Source organism: Trachurus japonicus, chromosome 23 (genome assembly GCF_045865225.1).
Source record: "Trachurus japonicus isolate A0001 chromosome 23, Traja_1.0".
In the NCBI taxonomy this organism is placed as follows: Eukaryota; Metazoa; Chordata; class Actinopteri; order Carangiformes; family Carangidae; genus Trachurus; species Trachurus japonicus.
In genome coordinates this window covers 12,325,526-12,340,030 of record NC_140929.1, presented here as the reverse complement: position 1 = coordinate 12,340,030, position 14,505 = coordinate 12,325,526, and the positions used below count along the sequence as shown (strand labels likewise).

The 14,505-nt window shown below is 44.3% G+C and overlaps 1 protein-coding gene across 26 annotated transcripts in view; it reads left to right on the top strand.

Moving 5' to 3' along the window:
* Positions 1-13,591, top strand: part of wnk1b (WNK lysine deficient protein kinase 1b) — an 83,293-nt gene extending 69,702 nt beyond the window's left edge. For 12 of the 26 annotated variants that reach the window (XM_085769308.1, XM_085769305.1, XM_085769307.1 and 9 more), the window contains 15 exons: positions 113-494; positions 826-882; positions 2,111-2,194; positions 2,314-2,350; positions 2,434-2,513; positions 2,622-2,906; positions 3,044-3,315; positions 3,473-3,548; positions 3,651-3,780; positions 4,700-4,897; positions 5,335-5,427; positions 8,513-8,554; positions 10,134-10,306; positions 11,041-11,097; positions 11,204-13,514. In XM_085769308.1, coding sequence (XP_085625434.1) covers positions 113-494; positions 826-882; positions 2,111-2,194; positions 2,314-2,350; positions 2,434-2,513; positions 2,622-2,906; positions 3,044-3,315; positions 3,473-3,548; positions 3,651-3,780; positions 4,700-4,897; positions 5,335-5,427; positions 8,513-8,554; positions 10,134-10,306; positions 11,041-11,097; positions 11,204-11,635 — 2,398 coding nt within the window. In that variant the 3' untranslated portion in view covers positions 11,636-13,514. Of the gene's footprint in view, positions 1-112; positions 495-825; positions 883-2,110; positions 2,195-2,313; positions 2,351-2,433; positions 2,514-2,621; positions 2,907-3,043; positions 3,316-3,472; positions 3,549-3,650; positions 3,781-4,477; positions 4,898-5,334; positions 5,428-8,512; positions 8,555-10,133; positions 10,307-11,040; positions 11,098-11,203 lie in introns of all 26 variants that reach the window. The other 14 variants (XM_085769309.1, XM_085769301.1, XM_085769293.1 and 11 more) reach the window with 11 other exon arrangements.
* The last annotated feature ends 914 nt before the right edge of the window (positions 13,592-14,505 follow it).

Here is a 14,505-nt window from a genome sequence, read left to right as displayed (position 1 = left end):
CCCAAGCAATCAGTATCAAACCGTCAATTACCAAAATGTGGTATATTTTTGGAACAGCTTTATCATAGTTACAAGGCTAAAGTTGCAAAACATTCATTAATCTTTTTCACAGGTGCGAGGCATCGGAGTCCCAGGGCAAACCGGACGACATCCAAGCTCTGGAGAAGAAGTTGCGGTCTCTCTTCATGGATCTCGGCGGAGGGGTGCCCTCTACCCAGGGCGACATCTTAGCTGCTGACCCTGCCTCTGGAGTCCCGGTGGCAGGTACCTCGTCCCCGATGGGGCCCGGCTCTACCTCCACCACGTCTGTGACCACACCTGGCTCTAGCCTGCCAACCAATCCTCCTCAGCCGCCCTCCACCCTGGCGTTGGGGTCACTGGGGTCTCCTGTTCCAATCCAGGGCCCCGGGACACCGATCTCCACCCCCACAGTCATCCCTGCCTCATCCTTTGGCCAGACCACTCCATCTAAAACCCCCTTATCCAGGGTACCGGTAAGTAAGACCGTTTATTATTACATAGAAATATTGGTTTATTTTAACTGTAGACAAACCATTAATATGTATTTAATTATTAGGTCAGACAGCATGTGCATGTTTTAGGTGAAACTACTAAGATAATTGACTCTACTACACTTTTAAATCTCAAGATAGTTTAGGACTTATAGGCTCCAACATGTTCCTACTCACTTTCCCTACAACTCACATGGCATGGAAATTTCTTTTAACATTCCCTCCAATGAACACCGTTCTTCTAACCTCCTCTACCAATCGTTCTCCCTCTCATTTCTCCCACTTTTCATGACCTCTCTTTCTCTGGGATTAGGCCACTTCTCCTCCTTCAGAACTCCTGCCATCCTTCCCTGGACCTTGTCTAATACAGGTGTTTGTTTTTATTTAGCTCATTTTTCAGAGTGTCGTCTCCTTTGCAATGTTATAATGCATTCATACTGCACTTTATATGTTTGTAAGTTTGTCACTTCTTAGTTGTACTTGTGTTGGTCTTGATGTGAGTTGTTATTTATAGATGGTGCTTCTGCTTCACTCCTGCTTTATTAAAGCTTAACCATGTGACAAAACCTTAGAAAGAGACAGAAAACAAAAAAAAACAACTCAAACATTGTATTTCATTTCCATCATGAACTCATCTAACTTAAAAAGAATACATTTACATCTCAAACATCTAAATACACATAAAAATTAACAACAGAACTTGTAAAATAAAATAGATTAAGATATATCATAGATTCCAAAATTAGACAGAAAAATGTTATGAAAAAGAAAAAATCATCAAGATAAAGGAGACAAAAGAAAGAGATTGGAGGTAGACGATCAGAGAGACAGGTGAATAAAAAGGGTGAGAGGCATGGAAACATAATTGGATAGAAAGAGAGAGAGGCAGCAGTCAGAACAGGTACTTCAGGCCAGACACACAGTGGACGCTCTTTAATTTCCAGGCTGTTGTTGCGCCTGTGAATGCCATTGTCCAAAAATAGACTTTCCACTCAACTAGAGCAGCACAGAGAACACAGACACATGACCTGTAGCTCCTTCTATGAAAAATCAGACCTGCCAAGGCACTCATATTCATGTCTCGTCTCTTATGTAACTCTCTGGGGAGAGACTTGTCCTCTTTGATTAAGATAATCCCTCTGTAGTCAACGCTCGCAAGAGATTGGATTTTAATGATTTATTTTTTAATTGCAGTCACAATGCTCGAGCGAATGAAAGACCTCGCGTGTCTGCACAGGAGAGAGGACGTCTGGAGAGATGATGATGATGATGATGATGCAGAATGAAAAGTCAAAAATTAGACTTAGAAAATCCTTATTTGCATACTGAATCATTGATTAAAAAAATAAATAAACTGGTGTTATTTAATACAAAACCAAGCTCTTTACATTGTATGTTTAGTTTTTTTAGTTTGGATTACTCATCTGAACGGCAGAGATTAGTAGATAATGGCTGCAGCTGCCATAGCCACATGTGTCCTTTTAGCTAATCTGTGCTTATGTTGCTAACCAACCACAATACTGACCCTCTCTGTGTGTGTCTGCGTGTGTTTTATTTTTTATATGTGTGTATCTAAAAGTGTATCTGTCTTTCTTCAGTCCCAGCAGCCTCTAGAGGACCTGGATGCACAGCTGAGGAGAGCACTGAGCCCAGAGACTGTTCCTGTCAGCACACACACACAGGTGAACACACACACATTGACCATTAATCTAGTAGCTCATAGTGACATTGAACTGTATTGTTCATTCAATCACATGGCTCAATGTTAACACATTTTCTCCTTTGCCAACACAAACCCCAGGCTTCTCACAGTGGCATATCTGCAGTGGGACAACCAAGTATGTGTATATATTTTAATAAATTCTGTCATTTGTGTCTGTATCTGTATCCGTTTTATAATTATACCATTTTTTTTTTTCAGTCCCCTTCTATCTGGATGATGAAGCTGCATCCGCTCCTGCTCGTCCTTCTGCAGGTGGAATTCAACTCGGAAGATTTCAGGTAAAATCTCTCTCATGCTACAGTTCAGACATGAATACCTGCTGCATCATACATGTACAATACACTGAATCCCATCCTTAAAATGTGTCTGTTGCTTTTTCCACTCAGGTCTCATTGGCTGCCGAGGAGCCTCCGGTCCACCACCCGGCCTGCACTGAATCGTCCTCCACCACCTCCTCGTCTTCGTCCTCTTCCTCCTCGTCCTCCAGTCTCTCCAGCCCAGAGAACACGCTGCACAAGGACTCCTCGTCTCCACTGAGAGGGAGAGGAGGACAGGGAGGAGACATTGTGGACGGGCTCCCCCAGAGGACTGTGGGAGGATCCCACCACCCTCCCCCCCTGACCTCCCCTTGCCCCTCTCCTAAGCCCACTACTACCATTGGACGCTTCCAGGTATATTTTGTGTTTTTTTTTAACAACTTTTTTCAAATGTGTGTTTATCTGTTAATTTGCAATAACCTGACAAAGTTTAGAAATCCCCTTCACATTTATGAAAACTTCTCATACAACTCTGCTGTCCTACATTTCAGGTCACCACCAACCCTGAGGCCCGTGTTGGTCGCTTCTCAGTCAGCCGTGCCCAGGAGCAGAGCCTCGAGTCCACACAGACCCCCCCACCCGCCGCCCAGGCTGCTAACGGACCCAGTGATCCTGGGCAGATTTTGACTCCAGACTCCACTCACAAAGCCTCCCTGCCAAGTCTCAACAACAACTCCTTCAACAACTCCTACATTAGCAGCGACAACGACTCCGAATTTGAGGATGAAGACTTCAAACGTGAAGTCCACCGCCTCAGAGAAAAGTAAATTATCCTCCCTTCTTCTTAAACCTGAGAGAAAAGACAAACTGTATTCTCCCACTTCCCTCCAAAACTCTCCTCCTTTCTAATTTCTTTCGTTTTTGCCTGTTAACATTTTACTCCGTATCCCATATTTATTGTTCCTTCTCTCGACCTCCAGGCACATGCGAGAAATCCAGGCCCTCCACTCCCGTCAAAAGGAGGAAATAGACTGCCTCTTTACCAGGCTGGGAAAGGTAACTCAGCTCAGTGACATCAGTGCAGACGCTTCAAACAGCATCACATACAGTTTTATAACAGGCAGTCACTCTTTTTTTTTGTCTTTGGTGTTGGTGCAGGTTCCTCCGGCTGCAGTGCTCCCTCCAGTTATAGCTTTGACTGGCAGGAGGAGACGACCCACCAAAAGTAAATCTTCCAAATCGTCCAGAACCAGCTCCACACACGGCAGCAAGAGTCCGTTACAGCCAGGTAGGCTCTCGCTCCACCATTTACAGTAAAGTCTCAGTTCACCCAAATTCCAAAAGATTAAGAAACTTACCTCGAGCGGTATCAAGCCATTCAGATGAAATGTGGTCCAGGCCAAGACAATGAATCCTACTGAGAATTGATAAATTGAAGATCCTCTACCTTTTGTGTAACATCGTGTTGGTATTGGAGGTTTTCAGTGAAATGTCTCAATAACCTTGGGATGGACTGCCATGATACCTGGTGCAGTTATTCATCTCCCCCTCAGGATAAAGTGCAATAACTTTGGCTTTATCAAACATGATCATCATCATCAGTTTAAATCCTCAGTTTGTCCAGTACATTGCTTTCTCATCAAAATCCTGCCCAACTTTCTAAGTCATTTTCGGATCTCGTGCACAACGCAAATAAAAAATGTGGACAGACTAAACCACAAACATCAGCATGGCTCGATACCACCAGGCTCAGGTGAGATGATGTGCATTCTTTGTCATTTGGATGAACTGACCTTTAACCCTTCACCTCAGCGAGCAGTAACTCGCCATCAAAATATTCAGCCCAAAGTCCACTACAGCCAAAAGTGCTCACAGACATTTACACTAACATTACACCGTCTCTGTGTTTATGCATCTGTGTGCACATGTGTGCGTGTGTGTTCATCTGCTTGGTTTTACGTGCATGTGGGTGTACGCTGGAGCAGATTCGGAGCTTTAAACATTTCTGACTGCTTTCCCCTCCGTGTGTTTTTCTCTGTGTGTGATGGGGGTTTTGTCTGTGTGAATGTCTTGGGTGACGGGTGTCTTATCTGTCTGTTATCTTTTGTGTTTGTGTGCGTCTGTTTGTGTGTGTGTGTCTCTGTTCCCTGCGGTGTGTCGTTCCTGCCCTGTCCTCCCCTCCTGCCTACGCCTTGTGCAATCTCCAGGCAGCACTTTATCCGCCCAGAGCGTCCCGACCATGTACCCCGGCCAGCTGGCTCTGCTAGCCCCAGGAGGATTAGCCGATTCAGGCAGCAGCACTCTACTCCAGCCCCTCAAGCCCTCTCCCTCCAGCGACAACCTGTGTTCAGCCTACACCAGCGAGGCGGCACTCTCTGTCCCCAGCCTGTGCGCTCCCACCCCAGGTAGGCACGCTGCTGGGAGTCCCAGCTCATAGCAGGCCTCGTCACCTCCCCCACCACACAAAACACACTTCACACAGTCGTTGAGCTGAAGCGGCTCATTGTTACTCTTTGTATGCAGAAAAAAGACGAACGCATGCAGTCAGTTCGTCCTCACTCCCTCACATCTTTTTCTACCTTTCTTGGTCTATTTCTCTCTCTGTCTGTGTAAAGCAGCGTGACGGCTAACTAACTGTTACAATCTTTCTGTGTATCCTTCACTTGTATCTCTTTCCTTCCCTCTCATCTACAACCTCTCTGTCTTCTGTCTCTTTGCCATTCTCCTCTCTTCTCTCCTCTCCTCTCCTCTCTCTGCATCTCTCTTCCATCCTCTGCACTCTCCTTTTTCTGTTTCCTCACCTCCTCTCTCCTCCTCTCCCTTCCCTCCTCCCTCTCTTCAGGCTGTGTAAAGTTCAACTGGGGTTCGGAGCGTTTGGCCTTCAAGCCTGGCGGCAGGAGGACGCGCTTTCTGAGTACGCCCTGCTTGGCTCTTTGTGTGTAACGCTTTATTTCTTTGCTCTTCTCTTTTATCCGTCATCCTTACTTACTTTAGTTCTTTTCTTTCTTTTTTTTACTCTTACATCCATCAAGTCAAAGTCATCCTGTCTTCCTGTGGGTTTTCTTCTTTGATGGAAGAAGACCCTCTGCTTCTGATATCACCAGTGTCCTGCAGAAATCTGATGAATCCTATAAAGTCAGCTTTCAAGAATTAGTAGAGTACATTTCCTGGAGTACATAGAGGTTTCTTTTAAGTATTTAGCTCCAAATTACCAGCCAAACTAAATTTCTACCTTAAATTGAGGCCTCTAAACTAAAATCAGTGATTTTACTTAACTTTCTCATAGACATCCTTCCTGTGTACAGTATGTTGGAAACCTTTTTAGATGGAAAGCGTAATGGGAAAATTAAATATAAGCACTTCCTCCTTTCTTTATCTCTTCATTTCAGTAGTGGTTGTTTCAGGGGACACGCATGGCTACTGGTGGTAACAGCAAGTGCTATAGAAAACAATCATTAAGCAGTCGCTTATTGTCCAAAATTCAGCAGAAGAGCAGCTGGTGTATCTGCACAGTGCACCTACCACTGTTGAAATAATGAATTCAGGCAGTTGTCGGTCTTTTTCCATCACGGCATCTGATTTCAACAGCAGGGCACGGTGGAGATGGAGGCGTTGATCCATGTCCTGCTACATAGAGTGTAATAATACTGAGCACTAATGATGCTCCAAGGACGAGCTTCATCAACATGTTAAGGATTAGTTCATTACAAGTAGAAATAATTGCATGAACGTAAGTTATGAGCCAATTTCATTGCGCGGTACATTTACATTTTAGTCACTCCGCTAATGCTCCATGGCAACCTGTTAACAGTTGACTAGGCTTCAAGTGCATGGCAACCCGCACTGTGGGCAGCCGGCACTGCCAGCACACCACTCCAGCCCATTTCATCTGTAGGCCTCATAAACTAGAGACGGATGATAAAGTTTTGTTTGTGTGTCAATGTGACTTTCAAATCCTCACAGAATCCATCTTCAACTTTTTCTTAGACTAACAAGGAAAGACAAGTTGAGACGTGATGACTTGAGAGTTGTCGGGACATTATTTCTTTTATTTAAATTAAACTGTTTTGGTTGATTAAAAATGGTTCTGTTCGAATACTGTTTATTTATTGTTTACTTATAATTCAGTTGTTTTCCTCCATATTATAATCATAATATGTAGTGTTGGTGAACTGTTTTGTGCTTGATAAAGGGATGTATCTGAATGCTTCTGAACCCTCCGCAGCTCAAACCCTTTCTCTCCCTTCCTTCTATCCTTCCCTACCTCACTTACTATCCTCACCCCCTCTCTCCCTCACCTGCCCCTCTGTCACTGCTCAGCCAGGAGGGGAGAGAGACAGACCTGGGTCTAAGTGATAGTGACTTGCTCTTGTTCGTAAACATCCAGCTCGGGAAGAAAAAGAACATTAAATCGGCACAAAGTTGATGTTTGTTATCCAAATAAAAACACCGGTTTGTTTTTGCCATTTCCAACACTGAACAAATCAGATAAAGCAACTCAGAGGTCTGGAGTGAGCTTTGATGTACAGACGGGTGACAAATTAAAGGAAAATCCTACGTAATGTGTTTCACCATGTGAGCTAGAACACCCTGACTCCTCTTTGGCTTCCCTCATTTGTTGTTGTGATGGTGATGAAGAGCGTAGTCTGACACACTGGTCCAAAATCAAACCAATCAGTGACCTTATCATCCTTGAAGAAACCACTCCCGTCAGGATAGAAATGTCCGTGTTGATTTGCAGTGACCTCTCCCTCTGAAGGAACAAATGACCCGGCCCCCCCACCCAAAGCATAACAGAGCTGCTGGATCCCCTCACTGTAGGGATCAAGCATTCAGTCCTGTTCCACTCTCCAGGTCTATAAACACATGTATCAGCCACATGTTGACAATATGGTGAAGAATGACTCATCTGATCAAATCACTTTTTCCAGTGCTGCTGTTTTTCCCCACTAAAATCACAAATGTGCTTTCATCCTTCTAATGAGAGTCTATTCATTGCAGCTCTGCTGTAATGTTCCTTTCTTTGTTTCTGTTGATATTGGCAGACACCAGGTGAAGACCTTTTTCTTCTCTTTTTCTTACATATCGCACTGATGCACAAGCATCACAGCCCTCAAATGTGAACCGTTGGCGACAATGTGCGACCCTTATATGATCCCCATAGATGGGGCACCTGTTGAGCGGTTTTTTGACCGAATCTCAGTCACTATTTTCCTCTCTCTAAGTCAGAATGAGTTGGGCCTGCTCAGCATTTCTGGATGTCACCTTTATACAGTAATTATACTGTGCAGTGCATCTGCATTTGTGACATTTCTCCACTCATTTATTCAGGTTTAGCATTTAATTTGTCACCCGTCTGTATAAATGAATCTTATGTTGGACCCAGTTCTGGTACGGCCCTGTGAGCTGTAGAGAGGACTCAGAATCATCAGGTGTTGCTTACCCAAAAGCATCTTAAAGCCACAGTGCACGGTCAGAGACTTCAAGGCAGTGACATCGTTGACATGGAAAGCAAAGCTCAGTTTAGCTCCCAGTTGAGCATGTCCATATAAGTATGGATGTGACGTATTTTATTACAAAGTATTTATATTCCGGGATTACCTGTCGTTTGTTGCTGCTGCAGTAACTGTCAAACAAGTATGCACAAGGTCGGTGTCTGCACTTCCTCAGAAAATGTCCCACATAACGTGGCCTTGTCAAAGAGCAGCTTAGTGACCTGATGTCTGGGGTCAGCGTCTCTCACAGTGCAGCATACAGATCTCACAGCAGACATCATGACATCGAAAATAAAATTTGGAGATTCACACTCTAATGTCGTATCTGTTTGGTTTCTAGGGTCTCTTTGTACTAATCTGTGTTAAGATGTTCTTGGGCAACTCAACCCCAAAGTGTTGTTTACTGACTACTTTAAGTTACAGTAATCATACTCGGATGCATTGTGTTTGGTTGTCGGGTGTTGTGGGCGGGGTTTAACTCTGACTCTCTCCAAATCCTCCAATTGTTGTCTTCCGGCCACGCAGGGAAGATGGTGAAAAAAGTCTGCCCCTGCAACCAGCTCTGTAGTAACTATCTCTCTTTTTGGTCTTTCTCCTCCATCCATACCCCTCCTTCATCCTTGCACTTGCTCCCCCACGCTTCCCCCCCGCTACCCTCTGATAACGCGTAGATTCAAACTCTGACCTTCTGCCAGATTTGAGATCAGATCAGATCAGTTCAGTTATTTCAAATGGGAACATAGTATTTTAAAATCTCAGGGATCTGGTGAAGACAATTGTGATCGGTGTCTGACTTTGAAATGACTGAGCTGAGGAGCCATCACAGACTCAAATTGGCAGTTGCATGCATATGCGTGCATACACACACGCACACACAGACAAAAACACACAAACACTCACCTGATCAGCCGTTCACCACTCCGCCCCTCCCTTTCCCCCTCCTTTGTCATGGCTTGTGGTCTGGACTACGTTGCCCAGAATCCCATGCTGCTGCAGTCAGTCATGACTCAGCGTCTCCCCATTCTTATTTTCCTCCATTTTATTTAGCATGACATGACAGTTTCTGTTCGAACCAACTGTATGGTTAGCTCTCTGGCTAATCCCTGCATATTATGTCCTTCCTCATGTTGATGTCTGATTGGAACGCGTCATAGAAATATTTCACAGCCAGGCTCATTTTGTCAGCATGGCTTTGGATTCCATTTGTCTGTAAAGGAATTGCATCAGCTACTTGTACTTCAAATCTGAATGTTAGGTACTTTGCAGTAAAAGGAGGTAGTTAAGTAAGAAAACAAGATCGTATGACAATAAATATATAGTTATAGTTCTTGTTTCCTCTTTTACTAGCCTGAATGTCAAGATAAAACATTGTGAAAGACGCACATTTATAGTATCTGAACTATTTTGGTGGAAATGGATTCATTTATTCAGAGATTCTGTGACTGACAGTATAGAGATGAGGGGTTTTACAATGTCGTGTTTAGTCATTTAGTTTCCTCTTGGCTCAGTAAAGAGGTGCTGACATGAAGAAATGCAGGGTGAGAACATGGTATGATAATGGTACTGGTGTTATATAATGTATAATAACAACTTAATGTTTAACAGAAGCTGTTTACATGTAGACAAACAGACCAGTTTTTTTTCTGCAGTTGAGTTTGATGTTAGTACTGGTGGAGAGCAGACTAGCTGCTTCTGTAACAGAGCTCAAGTGCCATCTACTGGTCAAAAAAGAAATGAACACACAGATCATCTGTACATAGCCAGGGCTACACTGTGATCAACATCACTACTGTTGTGTAGCAGTGTTTTGGAGGAGTTTGTGGCTGGGCATGACAGCTTGACATATTATCCATAATCTAATACCATGTGTATATAATGACACATTTTGTTATAGTTGTGGGCAGAAGTGTCAATGTTCTGCATTGAAATGCTCCTCTGTCCAGTTTATCATCATTACATCCATCATTAAAACAGAATCATGTCGACATGCTGACCTGCCCTAAACCGGCCTCTGTCACCATAACAACCCCCTTCATGGTCAAGACAGGGACATGTACATCCGCATTCATTCAGTTCCATCCCATTGTTTGAGTAGTATCTCACATTATCTGTTTCTCTTCTCCCCCCTCTCTGTTTCTCCTCACAGGGACAAACAGCACCAACGCAGTGAGCGGTTCAGGTGGTCTGGGCCAGAGCCAGGGCGGTTCCCAGTGTCTGGCCCCCACCATGTCGGCCCCCCACCAGAGGAAAGGAACCTTCACCGACGACCTCCATAAACTGGTGGACAACTGGGCCAGAGACGCCATGAACCTCTCACAGGTGTGCTGCCGTTTGCTGATCCAAGCCAGCAGAAGTTGTTTTGACACTGAGCGTGTTCCTTCCACAGTGACTCACCAGCTCCTGTAATTAGTTTACAGACAAGAAGACAGAAACTAAACTCTAAATGGTAGTTTGTTAAAGTCCAGAGTGGTCAGAAGGATAAACAAACCTCAGCCAAAACCTACTGGAACTTGGCTGCCGGGATGTTTTCAAAACATGTATCCATTTGGCACTTCTTGAGAGTTAACATCTTCACTAACTCCAGATTTAGTTCACTGGTGTTGTTGCACAGTGATACAGAATCAGTATGTTTTTTTATTTTGTTTTCTTAGTCTTGTTAATTCAGTTATTCTATACATGGATTACTGAATAGACAACACAAGACATTTGAGGACACCACCTTAAGACTTTGGGGACTTATAGTACACCTTTTACCATTAGCTGACTAAACAAGGAATGGACTAGTTGAGACTTGAGTACTTAATGAAAGTGTTAGTTTTAATAATATTCATTTAGATACAGATGTTTGCAATGGAATTAGAATGTAAGGTACATGTTGTGAAAAACATGCATTAAATGTGTTGTTCCAGACTGCGAATAAATGAAGTGAAGTCATTTTTAGTCTATAATAAAGATTTAAACACTAGTTTAATTTGGTGACGTATTTAGTTTGATAAGTTTTTTTATGCAGGTGAGTAAAGCATCAAGCACTAACAACATGCAAACTTTTCCAGGGGAAGAGAAATGCCAAACAGCTGCAGCAAGCTCCAACACAGGGACACAGCTACGAGGTCAGTCTAAACACACACACACACACACAAGTTGCTTGCTAAGTCTTAGGAAAGCAAAGTAATGAAATATTATAATTTAATAATGTAACATATCCTCCTGGTCCAGGTCATCCAGTCAGCCAGTCTGAGCAGGAAGTACTCAGCTCCCAGCCAGCTGTGTCCCAGCAGCATTGGAGGCTCCGCCCACCTCCCCACAAACCCCACCACTGCTACCTCTATGGCCGCCCGCAAGGGCTCGCTGTGCCACCCCCCTGCCTCCTCCACTCCACCCCAACCCCAGCCTCCACAGTTCATCCACTACACCCCCACCGCCGCCTACAGCGCGCAGTGGTCTGGTCCGGCTCACGGTTTGTCCACTGGACACCAAGCGCCAGCACAGCCCGGGCCTCTGCTGGTCAGCACCTCCCAGCCCCTGGCCCCCTATTCCACCCCACAGGGCCAAATTCCCGGGCAAGGGCCACTCCAGGCTTTCCACCTGACCAGCGCTCTGCAGAAGTCAGTCAGCAACCCAGGAGGGCCCAATATGAGGACCACGTAGGGCTGGGGGTGAGGGCTGGTTTGAATCACGGCCCGACTGGACTGAACTGGTTTGGAGCAGAGTGTTTGTTTTGGGCTGGATCAGCTGGAGAGGACAGAAGAACTGGAGGAGTGCGGAGTTGTAGATGTCAGAAGCTGACCTGTCCATGAGAGCAAAGGAGAAGCAGAAGAAAGGAAGGAAGAAACCAGGAAAGAGAAACCACGCGAGCGATCTGATCTCTACTTGCCTCTGCTTCCATCCGAGTGTGCGAGAAGCTGTAGACACAGACACAAATGCAGCCACACAATCTTCCTGTTCGCTGTATTTGACTGTGGGCTTGTGACAGTCGGCTGAATACTCAAGAATAAAGGATAAAGACTGATGAGTGCAATGATAAAATGGCCAAAGAGGTTCTGACAGGGTGTGGGACTGTTGTTAATAACTGTTTGTGTGTGAGTAGTGTGTACGCGCTGTTACGGCTTGGTCACACACCTGGTTCCATTTCATGCTCGAGATTGCGTGAACAAGTCCATTAGTAGCACATGACAGAAAGGGGGCGGGGGGGAACATTTGTCCTTGCTTGATGCTGGTATGAAGGTTGAAGGGAGGGACGCGGAGACCAGATCTCACAGTATCCAACTCCAGTCTCTCTGTCCACGCTGTAGCTCCTATAACATCTTAATGTTACATTAATTTGTGTGGGAAGACTGTTATATTTTCAGTTTTTCCACTACAGTTAATAAAAAGTAAAGTGGTGGATACAGGGGAGGACAGGTGGACACAGCTGGTCTTCACATTACAGCTGTTTTGTGTTGTCAACATCACAGGGCACAGTAGGCTGAAATATCAAGCAAGAGCAGAGAAAAATAAAGAACTGTAAAACGAGATAATTATCTTAAGTACAATCAGTTCAGGAAGTGGTTTTTCTTCAGTATTGAGAAGTTTCTCTCCATTAAAAGCACAAAGGATCTTGAGAACAAACCGCACTGAGAGCAGGTGCAGCTCTGTGGAGCTGTGACTCGTCAGCTTTTGAGAAAAAAAAAAAGAAGTCATGATGGCTACTCCTCCGTCACTTCCTGTGTCTTGTTCCTCCCCAGGTCTGACAAACCGTTGGAGCAGAGAGAGAGAGAGAGGTGGAGGCGGGAGAGCAGGTGAAGGTGGAGAGACACGAGAGCGCTGGTGTGTCATAACAGCCCCAACACCGCCCGTTTCCTGTTCCACCGCTTACTTACTTTAGGAACGCGCGTTGGAACGGACTCCGGATTCCTCTGCACGCCAAACCACCTCTTCACCATCACGACTCCACCTCTCCCTCCATCCCTCTCTCCGCCTCTCTGTTGCCATTTGAAGCAATAACAGCAGAAACCTTTCTAGAGGAGAAAACAAAAACAAGAAAAAGCCCAAAACAGGAGAGAACTCGGCGTGAAAAAAGTGGCCTTGTTATCAGAATAATATCAGAGTCCCTGTACAGTTTCTGTTTGTTTTTTAGAAAGTCAGCTACGATGATTCCATTTTGTTGTTTTATTGTTTGTTTCGTTGGGTTTTGGTTTGCTTGCCGCCCCCAGCTAGCAATCTGACACACACACACACACACGGTGCACAGGATATTCATACAGTACAGATACACACATACATACAGTCATGCACAGACTCATGTAAATATTCACACTCACACAGACATTGTTGGAGGCATAGCAGCTGTTTAACGGACATCAGACTCACAGACTAATGTCTCAGTTCTTAGTGTCATCATTAAGCTGGTTTCAACGTTTGGGTTGAAACGGTTGCAATGTACATTATTATCATCATTATTGTTGTTAATGATTATTATTCTATTTAAAAAAGAAACAGAAACAAAAATGTGTTCTGTCGATGGACCTGTTATACACACACATCGGTGCTCGATGTGGAAACACTGTGATTATTGTTGTTTATTATTAGCAGATGTTGTTGGACGACATTAGTTTTAGGGTGAAATGTCGCAGATTTAAAAGAAAAAACTGAAAAAAAAACGAAGAAGAAAAAAATGAGCATACAAAGAACGGTTTGGGGTCCTTTCACTTTCAATTCACTGCTTTCTGCAAACGGATTCTCATCAAAATGTGAAAATTGAAAACTCCCCGCTTTTCAATAAACGTCCTTACATCCAGTTCCTGAGGACACACTCCAAAAACAAATGCCTTACCAACAACAAATCAACTGCAGCTTCAGTTCATCTTTATAACTGATTGAATTGAAAGTTGAAACTGACCTCCAGGCCCAATTATAAAGACAAACCGGCAGGATAGTTGATATTTAGATAATAAAGTAATGCTAGCTATTTTTTTCTTAATACAGTACTTATATATCAGACACTTTAAATAGCCCTCCTCTTCCCTTTCTCCCCTGGTTTTGTTAGATGAATGTGAATGTATAAACCAATGGTGTCCATTTTAATGTACTTGAAAAAAAAAAAGTCTGTCTTTTATTTTTATTTTCGCTCTTATGCTTCCCCCTGACCCCTCCCCCTCCCTTCCCCAGGACCTCCAGTGAGTACTGGAGGTGCTTACTAGTGCCTTGCATCCTTCCTGTTGCTTCTTTGTCGGGGGGGTCGAGGACTTGGGTGAAAGAAAGCACAGCGTCTGCTGAGAGTTGTGAGGTGTCGCTTCGGAAGTCAGTGGTGATCTGCTGATCTGTCGTTGTTAGCTGTGTTTTTGCCGTGGCGGCTTCGTGGTTGTTTTATTCCTCAAGATGAAAAACTGTATTTGTGGAATGATTTAGGACTTGGTTTGACAGAAAGACGAATTGACCCGTTCTCCACCGCCGCCGTGTCAACCGGTGAGACTCGACCACTGAAAACTGGATCAGGCCACCGTTTGACATCAGTGTTGTTTGCCTTTTTTTGAAGTGAG